The 14,258-nt window shown below is 34.6% G+C and overlaps 1 protein-coding gene across 2 annotated transcripts; it reads right to left on the bottom strand.

Moving 5' to 3' along the window:
- Positions 1–10,855: 10,855 nt before the first annotated feature.
- Positions 10,856–13,773, bottom strand: LOC141693928 (E3 ubiquitin-protein ligase AIRP2-like). Of its 2 annotated transcripts, XM_074499120.1 has the most exons (6): positions 13,560–13,773; positions 13,410–13,487; positions 12,760–12,910; positions 12,610–12,676; positions 12,161–12,395; positions 10,856–11,266 (listed from the first exon to the last, which is right to left on the bottom strand). In XM_074499120.1, the coding sequence occupies exons 2-6, from the start codon at positions 13,475–13,477 to the stop codon at positions 11,059–11,061; spliced, it is 729 nt and encodes a 242-aa protein (XP_074355221.1). In that variant the 5' UTR covers positions 13,478–13,487; positions 13,560–13,773; the 3' UTR covers positions 10,856–11,058. The 2 variants fall into 2 exon arrangements, with proteins under 2 accessions (XP_074355221.1, XP_074355220.1); XM_074499119.1 differs by having other exon boundaries at positions 13,410–13,772.
- Between the last annotated feature and the right edge of the window lie 485 nt (positions 13,774–14,258).

Raw genomic sequence — 14,258 nt, forward strand, 5'->3', positions numbered from 1 at the left:
ATTTCAAATTTACAAAGAATAAGAAGTTTGTTACTCATGTTAAAGGACCTGATATTCAGGATCAACAAATCTCTCAGACTCCACATAATGCACAAGTTGCACCGTCTCTATCACATACTAGTGGACTTTCACCAAATTTTTGCTCACAGCTCATGGCTCTCCTCAAGACTGCATCATCTTCTCAGATATCACAATCTCTAGTATCATATGTTAATTTTGTTGGTACCATTTCAACCTCAATCAATACTAATTTTGCTGGTATTATTTCAACTGGTTACACATGGATAATTTATAGTGATTCTAGTGATCATATGTGTTTTTCCCAAGATTTATTCTATGAATTACATAATCTCTCAAGTCCATTAACAATCTCATTACCAAATGGTCATATAGTTTCAATCACACAAATAGGAAAAGTTCCACTTTCATCTGAAATTACTCTTACTTGAGTTCTTTATGTGCCCCATTTCAAATTTAATCTTTTATCCATTAACAAACTGACACATCAATTAGAGAGTGTTGTCATGTTTACTAATGACTTATTCTACGTATAGGGCTCTTCTCTGAAAAAGCCACTGGCTCTTGGTAAATCTCACAGAGGTCTCTACATATTTCCCCCATCTCAAAGTAGGCTTCAATCCCTTGTAGTATTGCATTTTATTCTATTTGTAATTCAAATGCCATGGTCAGGCATACCAAACTTGGAGAACTTACCTTGTCAAAATTAAAGACTATTTTTCCTTTTAGTATTGGTTATGCTACTATTCAGAAAATTCTTGTTTGTGAAGTTTGTGCTAAGGCAAGACAACACAAGTTACCTTTTCCTCATAGTCATATCCATACTAGTCAAAAATTTGAACTCATATATGTTGATATATGGGGCCCTTACCACACTCCAACACAAAATAAATATAGATATTTTATTACTTTGGTTGATGATTTTACTAGAACAACATGGATCCACTTGCTTACCTGCAAAAGTAATGCATTTAACGTTGTTAAGTATTTCATTACCATGGTAGAAACTCAATTCAAAAGTCATGTTCAATCTGTAAGAACTAATAATGCTCTTGAACTAGGTCTTATTAAAGAGGCTACTGCATTCTTCTTTCTAAGGGATATTTACATCAGACTTCCTATCCACACACACCACAACAAAATGGTGTTATGGAAAAGAAACATAAACATCTACTTGAAACCTTTATAGCTCTTTTATTTCAGTCAAAATTACCAATTCAGTATTGGGGTGAGAGTGTGTTAACTTCCACTTAATTAATATATTTCCTTCCAAAGTTCTGAAAGGCTTATCACCATATGTGATACTTTTTAAATCAACACCCTCTTATACTCACTTGAGATCGTTTGGATGTTTAGCTTTTATTACTGTTCACAAACCTCACAAAAATAAGTTTTCTCTAAGAGCCTATCCCTGTGTCGTTTTAGGCTACCTTGATGGTAAAAAGCCATATGAATTCTTAAATTTGTCTAATAATACAGTTCAAGTATCTAGGGGTGATGTATTCTTTAATACTATTTTCCCATTCATCTCTGCTCCTATAGAGAAGTTTCTTCTTCTTTAAACTCTTGATTTTACTATTCCTGATTCACTTATCTCACCATCTGTAGTCCCATAAATATCAGCAATACTAGACATATCAGATATGTCAGAAAATTCACACTATTCCTCCTCTGATCATACTATTTCAGACTTTCTTACTTCTGATTCTACTCAATTGAATAGAAATTCTACTAGAACTCACAAATTTCCATCTTATCTTCATGATTATGTTCATCCTTTGACTCATTTTACTTGTTCAAGTTCTGCTTGCACTTGTACATTATCTTCCTTAAGTCATTCTACTTCACCAATTCCCACTTCTATTGCTTATTGCAATGTCAATTTTATTCACTCTATGCCTCTTACCATTGAACCTGCTTCATATGAAAATGATATCATTTATCCAAAATGGCAACAAGCCACTGCCTCTGAATTTTCAGCCTTAAAATCAAATAATACTTGGTCAATTGTACCTCTTCCACCAGGCAATAAAGCAATTTCTCGTAAATGGGTTTTTAAAATCAAGCATCATGCAGATGGTTCTATCGAAAGGTATAAGTCTAGATTAGTTGTTAAAGGATTTACTCAAAAAGATGGCATATATTGCACTGAAACCTTCTCCACTGTGATCAAAATGACTATTATTGGAACCCTAATAACTACTGTAATGAAAAATGGTTGGAAAATGCATCAATTGGATGTTAATAATGCATTTTTCCATGGAGATTTGCATGAGATAATTTATATAAAACCTCCACATGGTCTTCATCTTGATGATCCTTTTCTTGTCCTCCTTCTTCAAAAATCCCTATAATGGTTTAAAACAGGCTTCCAGGGAATGGTATTCTAAATTGGGACCTGTCTTACTCACCAGAGGTTATGAGTAATCTAACAATGATCTTTCCCTATTTTACAAGAAGGAGGGTGATTATGTGGTCTTCATGGCTGTGTATGTTGGTGGCATACTCTTGGTTGGCAACAATCCTTCATACATTTCTTCCATCAAAGCATTTTTGGATTCTGTTTTCAAAATCAAGGACTTGAGTGATTTGCATTATTTCTTGGTACTTGAATTCAATAAGATTCCATCTGGTATGGTTGTTTCGCAGAGGAAGTACACTTTAGAACTACTTGTTGAATTCAATTGTCTTGATCTTCCATCAGTTGTTAGCCATCTAGATGTTACTACCAAGTTATTCTATGATCAAGGAGATCTTTATCCTGACCCATTTCAGTATAGGAAGTTGGTTGGGAAACTAATTTTCTTAACATATACATGACATGATCTTTCATTTAGTGTTCAACACCTTAGTTAGTTTATGTCATCTCCTAGACAACCATACTAGGATGTTGTTATTCATGTTCTCAGATACATTAAAAAGGATCCACATCAAGGTTTATTTTTTAGTTCTACTCCATCTTTTGGTATTAAAGCCTATTGTGATTCAGACTGGGATGCTTGTCCCAATTCCAGAAAATATGTCAGTGGTTTGTCATATTTTTGGGTGATAGTTTAATTTCATGGAAATCAAAGATACTGTGTCTCCGTCTTCTGCCGAAGCTGAATATCACTCCATGAGACTTTTAACAACAAAATTATCTTAGTTATCTCATTTGTTATCTGATTCTGAAGTTCCTGGTACCACTCATATTCCTGTTAAAAGTGATAGTCAAGTTGCTATCTACATTTCCAGGAACCTTGTTTATCATGAACGCACTAAGCATATTGACTTAATTTGTCATTTTGTACAAGAAAAATTATGCTCAGGTCTCATTTCTTTGTCCTATATACCTACCACTCTCCAGTTAGCAGATGCCTTGACTAAACCTCTCACCGATATTCATCATAATACTCTTCTTTCCAATCTGGGTGTAGTTTCTCTACCCTCCAACTTGAGGGGGGTGTTGGAGTTACTTGACAGTTCTATCTCCACGTGGACCTGCCACCCGTTGCTTAGCTGGATCCATCTGTTGCTTAGTTGTTAAGTTAGTTAGTTAGTTAGTTACTTCCCATTTTTTTGTATAAATAGAGCCGATGCAATTTATAAAAATTTAACTTTTATTCTTCAGTATTGTAAATACACTGCATTTCAATCAATAAGAGTTTAGTACTTTGATATTCATCTTCAACCTTTCTGCATTTCATTTATGTAAACACATATAAGATTCTTGAAGTTCATATCATTTTAACACTCTTTCCTCAACATTGCTTTGATAATAAAAAGGAAATATGATGCAGAATGATTATTGGTTTTCTCCTGGTGTCTTAGTATATTGGTTATTGCAATGGTCTTGTTTGTCTCTCGATAATATCACTTGAATCATAGTATTTATGTTTGGAATCCTTCGCTTTAAAATACTCCCTACCCCGAACAAAAAAATAGATACTTGTCCGCTAAAATTAGGATTTGATTATGATTTTGTTTGTGATGATTACAAGTTTTTTAGGATTCTGTGTCCGAGTTTAATAAGTGGTACTTGTTAAAAAATTGAAAGATTGGAGTTTTAATATGATAGATTCCTTACGCAATTTTCGAAAATTTCAGATATGGATCTAAGTAATTTTGTTAGTGTAATCCATTTAAAAATAAGTACAAAGATATGTTTTTGTATGGAGTGCATGTGTTGTGTATTGTCTAAGTCAAGATCAAGGGCTTGAGATTCCACCTCAAGGCATGCAAACAAAAGCGTTCTAAAGGCCTTGACTGTCAGTATCAAGTCCTTGACATGAACAATCTAAAGGCCTTGAGCGTCCTGAGTCAAGGCCATATATATTTATATTAATATATAAAAAAGAGTAAGGATTATTATGTAAATAAAAATAATTGGGCTCTGAAATATATATTTTATATATGATAATATATATATATAGGGAAAAAAGGGATTAAGGGAGAGATAAGAACCCAAGCTAGCCTATCCCTTTCTCCCAAATATACATACATATATATTTTTTGGAGAATTGAGGTATGGTCGTTGTTGAGCTTTGTTGTCCTTTAACGGATTGTTTTGTTGTTATTTTATCGTGGAAGTGAATTCACAATATCCCAACACAACATAGGTGGGCCGAATATCTCTTCGAGAACAGTTGTGTCTTTTACAAGATTCGGCAACTCAGCTGTTATACAATATTAAAACTATAATATAGACAAGGTTTCTTTCTCGTTATTATTTAATATTGTTGTTTCTAATTATCAAATTTATTTGAACTGCATGATTTGCTTTGTTAATTATTTTTGGTTGCCTGTTCTTGAATTCTAATTTTAATTAAATATAATTGCCCTATTGTTGCCTGTTATAGAATTTTTCCAACAGTACTATGGTAGTTGAAGCGGAGTTGTAATCCGTAAATAATGATTATTGGAAAATGGAAAGAGATTGTGCTGGCTAAAGTGGTACAAAATGCTTGGCCTATTATGACTACAATACATGTTCGTGCTACTGAAGGGGTGTTGTATTTGGTTGGTGTTGATGTTCTAGTGTCGTTTATTTTGCATAACAAGGTGTTTGAAGTGTATCTGTATCCTAACTCTGTGAATGGTAAAAAGAATTTACCTTCTTTGATTTTTGAAGATTCTATTGCTATGATTTTCAGCACTGCAGTTGGCCGTGATGAACCGATATATAGTTTATAGACTTTGGACAATGTTTGTGGTAATGTGTGTTGTAATAAAAAGGTAAATCTGGAGCCTGCATTTGCAATAAACCAGGTAGATCTTTGTTTGGGTAGTGGACAGTTTGTTGCACAAGATTTTCATAATGGATTGTTCTGGTATGACCTTGAAAAGAAAGAGACAAGGAGGGTACTCTTTCGTCTTGGCGATAGAGAAATCTTATCAGCTGTCAAGTACATATGGAGGCTTGTTTCCCTTCAAGGGTTTGGACAAGTAGAGAATAAAATGGTCAACAACTATAGTACTAACGAAGAAACAAGAAACAACGGACAACGTTGTTTCGTCACAATAAAACAAAAACCTTCTTTTAGTCGAAGTTCTTAGAAGTGGAGTAGTTAACTTTGCTTTTGATTCAAATCTTAACTAATCAATGTAGTGGAGTTGTTATATGTTGAAATTTACATGCATTATTGTGTGAACTATTTGAAAGTTGAATGTTCTAATAAGTTTTATGTTAGGAGTTGTCCCACATCGTTTGTGGGAGGGGCAGATTGTTAGCATATAAGTAGCCAGATAACTCGAATAGTATGAGGCCTTTTGGGAATTACCCAAAAACAAATCCGTGCAGGCTCGGCCCAGAGCGGACAATATCATACTAATGTGGGTTAGCCCTGCTTAGCAAGCCCAACAAGTGTTAGCAAAGGTTCAAGTTATAACGGTTAATAACAATCTCATATGGGATTCAGAATGGACCTAGGAAGCGGCATATTGGCTACTCAGGGTGGGCTTAAGGGGGATGCAGGTGGACTTTCCAATATGGGGCTAAAGGGAACCAGAAAGCTAGAAGGATTCCAGTATTGGTAAGGGGAGTCAGATCACACAATCAGGTGGCAGATTCTACTGGTGTCGAGCCCTATGTGTGAAGGGGGAGATTGTTAGGAGTTGTCCCACATCGTTTGTGGGAGGGGCAGATTGCTAAAATATAAACAGACAGATAACTTCATTAGTATGAGGCCTTTTGGGATATGCCCAAAACAAAACCATGCGGATTTAGCCTATCAGAGCTTCAGGTTGTAACGGTCCCAAAACAATCTTAGACGTGCTCACGGAATGGACCTGGAAAATGGCAGATGGGCTAAACCAGTATGTGCTCAAGGAATAGGCATGTGGGCATTCCAGTATGGGCCTATGTGGAGTCAGAAAGTTAGAAGGATTCCAGTATGGGTCCAGGGGGAGCAGATTCACAATCAGGTGGCAGATTCGACAGGTGTCGAGCCCGATATGTGAAGGGGTGATTGTTAGGAGTTGTCCCGCATAATTTGTGCGATGGGCAGATTGCTAGCATATAAGTAGCCAGATAACTCAAATAGTATGAGGCCTTTTCCGAATCACCCAAAAATAAATCCGTGTGGGCTCAGCTCAGAGCGGACAATATCATACTAATGTGGAGTTAGGTATACTTAGCAAGCCCAGCATTTTATATAGGCTAATTAAGCCTAACACTTTATATAGGCTAATTACCCTTCTGTAACATTATTTCGGTATGCTTCTCATCTCCTGGTTCACTCATACACATGTGTGCTTATAAATTGTTTTAGTTTCCTACATGGCTTGTGTTTACTAGACCTTGTTAATCAGCTCCCGCAAACTTTGATTCAATTGCTTTGATATTCTTAGCATTTGCATCTTCATTTGTCTTTGTAGCTTGCACTTATTCATCTACATATATTATGGGACTGTTTGTCGACCCAACTTATAAGTCGAATTTACAACTTATAAGCTAATAAGTTGAATGTTAGTAACGACATACTTTTTCTCAACTTATTTTGATTTTTCACTTTTTTATTAATTTTAGTTTTTTAAATATATGTTTTTAAATGTTAAGTTAATTTAAAAGTTATGAATTAAGATGATAATATTTAAAAATTATTTATTTTAATTCATTTAAGTTAAAAAAATTCTGACTTATAAGTAAAATTAACCAAACACTTACATAACTTATACTTACATAACTTATAAGTATTCATCTATTTATCATTTTTAAGTCACTTATTAATTATAAGTCATAAATTACTTATTTTAAGACCACCTCATTTTGTTGTCTGTATATACATTATTATGTAACTATTTATGGCAATAGTACTAGAGCCGCTACATATAGTGCTAGAGCTAGGCTTCACACATGTCAAATTTTTCATCTTATAATTTATCTGTTTATTCAGATGTAACATTTAATCCTGCTCGAAATGGAGCGTCATATTTGGAAGGCAGGGATAAACTTGCATCATGAGGGTGTTTCGAAGTGTTTGCTAATGAATAATAGTCTATAAAGATCAAAGAGAGACTAATGGATTTTATGAACGGACAAACAAGCTCTGTATACATAAAACCTTGCTTTATTAACTTGAAAAATTCTCTTGAGATTTCCTTCTACTTGGAATTTACCTCCAGTACTTATGCCTCCTGCAATTTTATCATGAGAGATCCCAACAAACTTGTAGTAATTAACGGAGATATAATCAAAAACTTAACCTACTTAGATCAAGGCGACTATGAAATTTAGCTGGCAATTCCTTTGGGCTACAGAATAGTAGATAGGATAAAATCATTCTCGAAATCGCCCAAGAAAACAAGGCCATTACAAGATTTACATGACATACATCAAAAACAAAATGTGTCTTGGACAGTGGAGATATACTGAACTATTAATGTTGTATCCTACAGGCTTATCCTTCTGGGCCATCTGTACTGAAGGACAATTTGTTTTGATAAATTGTAGGTCCTAAGTTAAGGATCGTCACGGTCTGCGAATAGATCATGGCAGTATTGAGATTATATTTTAAGGCTACAAGTAGTATATTTATTTCTGTCATGCTACTATATTAGGAGCTTTTCTCATTTAATTGAACAGTCAGTGCATTATACACACATTCTAGATAAATCAAATGAAAGATGCCAAAGGCATCAAACCAAATGAAGCCAAGTTGGTGTATGCATATTAACAATGTTTAGTGAAAGAAGAAGCCAATCAACAGAGCAGACACAAACGAAGCACTGAAACACTTGTAATCTATCCACAATTTATAAGCACTGAAACACTTGTAATCTATCCACAATTTATAAGCACACTTGCCACCAGAATTTTGGAACTTAAGTAACTAAGGCAAGTAAAGACCGGCATAGTGAAATTAATACAATAGGCTAGCCAGTCTAAAACTTAGAGCATACATCTTCCAAACGATTCATATACTACGGATTTAAAGTCCTCTAATAAATATGCAACGGCATAACCTGAATCAAGAGTTAAGTTAGCTAACTTTACTTCCCCGTAACTTTGATTGAAAAAAAGCTCATAGTTTTGAGATGGTAGATACGTTGGGCATTGTTTCTTCATTCAAACCACAACTCTGGACCACTGTACTCTACTTGTTCAAACCCACGAAGGGAAACAAGACTCTCTGTGTGTTTGACACATGATAAGATCATTTTATCATCAACTGAAAGGAGTAACCTTGTTGTCTCTTTCTTCATAAGGTCATATAAGAAGAATCGAGATACACGAAAATCTTGTGCAACAAATTGTCCACCGCCCAAATAAAGATCTACCTGATCTATCTCCAAATCAGGCTCGAGATTGAACTTTTTAGACCAACACACCTTGTCACAATCATCATCCAAGGTCCATAGACTATAGACCGATCCATCACCAAAAGCAGTCTTAAAGATCATAGCAATGGAACCTTCAAAAATCAAAGAAGTCAAATTCCGTATTCTCTTCACGGAGTCAGGATACGGATACACTTCAAACAATTCAGTATGCAAATCAAATGACACTAGCACGGTATAATCAACCATATATAATATCCCATTTATTTCATGAACGGTTATGAAATTAATAAAAGGCCAGGCATTTTGTACCGCTTTAGGAAGCTCAATCTCTTTCCAGCGATCAGCATTGACTGAATACAACTCCGCTTCCACCATATCACTAACTTTCGAAACCAAAATCCGAACAAGCTTATAATCATCCGAAACAGAATCATAACCAAATCCTAACTTAACCGAAATGCCCTCAGTTGTTTTATTGGGGGTAGGAAGCATTTTAAAGCATTTAGTCGAAGGATTCCAAACACAAAAAAACTTACTAAAGTAATCACGGAAACAAACAAGACCATTACATTAAACCGAGGTGGAAGGCTTATACAAGAAGAGTGTTCACGAGAATGGAGAATTACTACAGGGAGTGGATCCTGATCTTGTTGATTTTTCAAAACATTAAAATGAAGTACTAACGCAATGTTGTGCAGAGATGGCTGTTCTGTGTTAAAAATTTTAAGGTGTGTTTGGATGAAATGGGGGTCTGATACGATAGATAGCCAAGATTTGCAAACAGATTTGCAACGAAGAAGTGAAATTACCGGGAGTAATAAGAGTATTTTGAAGATCATGTGATGGGGTAAATATTCATTTATCTCCATAGAACAAACCCTGCACGAACATATAACAACATAAGATATTCCATTTTGTTGTACGAAATAAGCATCAGTACATCAATATAAAAATTAAAAACTCATAACAACATACATAAATGTACTAGAATTAGTACTATAATTATCCGAACATGAGCTTATATAATTTATAAAATATTTGCACATCTAATACACTACACAGTGCACGCAAGATAACCTCACAACAAACATGGTTCTCGTAGGCATACGTGTCACACTATTTGCTCATCATGTCAAGTAAAGCTTCTACGTTAAAAAAAAGGAACAAGTTCAGACTTATAATCCAAACCATCAAATACAAGAAGATGTTTGTATATTAACATTTCAACTTAATATATGTAGCTTGTCAGCATAGTCAAATAAGTATCAGTATTGAAAAATTACTATTATGGTACATAAGACTTAGCAATGTGGTCATTATATATGTAAATCTGATATCCAAAAACGCTGAAAAGTAAAATCACCGCTTATGTATATCTAAGTTTATTTAATGTTTTTATAAGGGGCATTGTATCAAGCACCTTAGGGACGACTACGTTTCGGACCAAATTGAATCTGACGAAATTGAAGAGCTCACTTTGGAAATATTTAATGTTTATAATGAATACAAAGAGAAAATATACTTACAGAGAGAAACAACAGATGGCGAGAGATGTCGGAAGAAGAAATAGAGGGGAATGTTTGTGAAATAGAGGGGAATTTTGAGTAATGCTTTTTATACGTGTGCTGCATTACATTTTTAAATCGGTCTTTCTAATACGTGTTATATGTGTGCTAAATTGCATTAGTCATTAGGGGCCATTTACTTTTATTATTCAACCGTTAATAAGAAGAGGACATTTATATGGGAGTTAGTGATTATTGGGCACACCAAATCCCTTTTTAAAATTACTACTTCGCAAGTTGCAACATGAATTTCACACGGTTACCTAACACATTTTATTTATCTCAGCTGGATTTTTTTTTCTTTTTTTGTAAATTCTTTTTTATATTTGACAAAAAATAGAGCAGTACTCTTATCCAAAAATAGTTCCGATTTCCGATAAATGTCCTAAATCGACATGATTTAACTGATGCATGGAGGCAAGTTACATCTAAATTCTGAAGCTGTAACTGCAAATACATTTATACTGTAACTTTAAAATTCAGTGGATTAGGAAATTACTTGCCATTCAACATAAAAATACTAAACCAGCATTTGAAATATGCTTTGTATTCACTTAATCTGTCATATAAAATCAATCTGTACATCATCCATGAAGCTGGGCACGATTTCTCTACAATGTAGATCCTAATTAATGTATCCAAACAAATAAATCAAATGTTGTAGAGGCCGTCAAGTTTTATGTACAGAATAATTTTACCATCTACCAAACCATAATCAGAAATGGGAATTATATGAAACTGTGGTCGGATTTGCAACAACCATAGGCAACTTCTTGATGTGAATAATAAGTCTCTTTAAACTTTCCCTTGCTATGAAGGTGAAGTCTATAATGTCATCAGTGCTAATGTAGATCCAAAGATCAGCAGAGTTTACTCTCTTAAGACTGTCCCGACAGAATGGGCATGATTTAGAACGAGAATGCCTGCAAGAATTGTATCATTGGCATCAAAAATGTTTGTGTATGCAATCAGGAAAAACAGAAAATTTTGTAAAAATAGGCGGACCTATACTATATGTTGTCCAGTGGGTGCCCCTGAACCCACTGGGCACCTAGCACCTACTGGGTTTGCAACTTGAATGTAAATTTATAATAGCTTGTAAAAGGCCGATTGCCTATCACACCTCACCTAGGGGCTACGAGCAAGCATTTCTTTACAAGAACTCGTGTTTAAGTGATATCACTCCGCAGACTAGCATTAGTCAAATTGAGATTACTAATTGAGTCGCATTTTCACTTACACAACAGAAACATTACATGCAACTATATTTTCAAGATACAAGGCAGTAATATCTACACAGGTGGCAAAAATAATAGTACCTTTTTTTGACAAGGGCATATATGATACCTAAGCTCACTCTTTATATCTTGAAGCCCCTTCAAATTTCAGGACTTAATGGATGCCTCTTATTTTAAGCATATGTGAGCAAGTTAGCCATGTAGGCTCTTGGCTGTAGCTATGGTACATATTAGCTAATGGCACCAACTTAGAAGAGTTTTAGATGACATGTCTCATGCTAATTCAAATGTGCAACTTCATAAAGAAAACAAGAGTAGCAGCTGGCAAAGGAAAAAGACTGAGAGCAGACTGGAATGTGAAAATTGATCAAAATATGTAATAGGTGCACACTGATGTAGACTGTGGAGTTACTCCAGCTTATTTAGGAAGCTGTTAGTGAACCATGCCAATGTTTTCTATCAGAGCTTTTGCTTTTAAAGTTGCATAACATTAGGCACTAATTTATCATCACTAGAAAGTTTGTGCAAAGAATCCGCTAATCTGCCGTTAGTGAACAGAAGTAGTAGTAAGTTCCTTACCAATTTCTATAGCACTTCATACACAATGTGTGATTGCAACTGGGCAAAACAATCTTGCTGTTCATCTCCATGCAAATGCCACATTCCTCCTCTCTCTCCTTTTCAGTTTCGTTCAGCTCATCTCCGTCCATCTCCTCTCTTCGTCTATACTTGGTTGCACAAAGCTCTTTTTGTTTCCTATCTTCAGTATCACTGATCCCTCTTTGAAGTTGCAACAACGACGGGAAGATCACACCTAGGCATTGATTAGATAATGTGAGGATTAATGCTAAAATGTGTTCTGCAAAGTAACCAACAAATTGTAGATCACAATTCACAAGTACTAAACTATTTTCAGACTAAACAAGAGAGTAACATCCAAGCAGTTGACACTTCGAAAGTAGAGTGACAACTCATATAAAAAGTCACTACAAAAAACATTTCAATAACATTTCCCAAGTCTCACTGACCATAAAACTCTCTTATACTAGCTTTCCTCTCATGAATGTACATTGATGTCTTGCCACCCTCATATGCCTGCACCAATCCAATCAAACATAATTCGTTTCAAACGGTGCCACAGACAACAAAACGGTATATGCATAAATTTATTTTGCAACCTTATAAATTAATATCCTGAGCAATCCAAGGGCACCAGCAAGATGACAATCGCTCCATTGAATAAGAAAGAAAAAAAGATGAGCACAAGAACTGTACGACAATCTCATTTGCAAGCAAGCGCCATCATACTCCTTCGGATACTCAGAAGCCCTGCATTTCAAAAAAAACAAAAATCCAAAAAACTCTGATATAGATGAATTAATTCTTCAAACAGCCTAGTCAAACTCAGAGATCCTGACAAACAAAACAAATGGCCATAATGAAATCACATATAAAGTAGCGGCGAAGGCTATTTCCCCAGCCCTCCCCAACACAAGTTCATGGTTTCGAATGCTTTCTCCCGCGTACTAATTAAAAATCTAATATATTGATAATATCTCTGTAGTGCCAAAAAAATGAATAGCCCATCAACATCAAGGCATCAACGAATTTAAAGCTTGAAAATTTAACATATCAACAAAATTTTAGAATCGTTTATATCAATGGGTTAACAGTGAAGAACAACTGAACAAATCAATCAAAATAATCCAAACATGAAGTAAACCAAAGACATAACTGAAGTTCGAAACATTCTTCAAATCAGTACCAGGAAAAAGTAATGAATAGTGAGTGAAATAAAGATAAAGAGAGGTAAAGAAAAGAAAAATACAGAGTATTAGCATGCTGAATATCAGCTTCAAGAGCTTTAAGTGAATCTTTAAAAGACTTCCTCATCATAATCTTCTTCCTGCACAGCAAAAGCCCATCAAACTCCAAACCTATAGATTATTATATAATATTATTAAACCTACTAATTTACTGATTTAAAAGGAGATGAATAAGGCGTTTGATGAAGAAATTAGTGAGAATCGAAAAAAGAGGGATTATGTGGGCTGTCTCTTTTACACACACTGAGTGTGTGTTGTGGCTTGGAGTACACGTTTCTTATTACAAAATCATAACTATGTTGTATCATAATCTGTTTATGAATCTTGGACAAGTTCAACAAGATACTGTACTTCCTTTCTTATGTCACACTAATCATGTCTAACACCAAATTATTCTTTTTTTTAGTGTTTGACTTATCTATTTTACGTGTAAATTGTACAATTGTAGGATAACTATAAATCATAAATTGTAGCAAATTTTTTGTTTCGAGATTTTGTAATTTCAGGCCGTCTTTCTCAACTTACAAGGAAAAAGAATTAACGTTTAACGCAAAACTCAAATCAAATTTTGCGAGAACAATATCAAAACAAATATAGGGTTAAAAGAAATAAAAATCGAATAATAAATTTAATATCTTAAAACATTTGTGTGATAGTGTCGGCAGATTTTAACCCTTACAAGTAAAAGCCACGTGGCAAATTGGAGGACGTGGATTTACCATATAACTTATTATAGAGTAGTGGACCTTAAATGTAAATTAAGGCTCATGTCATCAATGTCATTAGCTTTTCTCCAATAGATTCTTTAAACAAGCTCCTAAGTAAGTCCGTCTTTCTAATGTGTGCCCAAG

Source organism: Apium graveolens, chromosome 10, assembly GCF_009905375.1.
Source record: "Apium graveolens cultivar Ventura chromosome 10, ASM990537v1, whole genome shotgun sequence".
In the NCBI taxonomy this organism is placed as follows: domain Eukaryota; kingdom Viridiplantae; phylum Streptophyta; class Magnoliopsida; order Apiales; family Apiaceae; genus Apium; species Apium graveolens.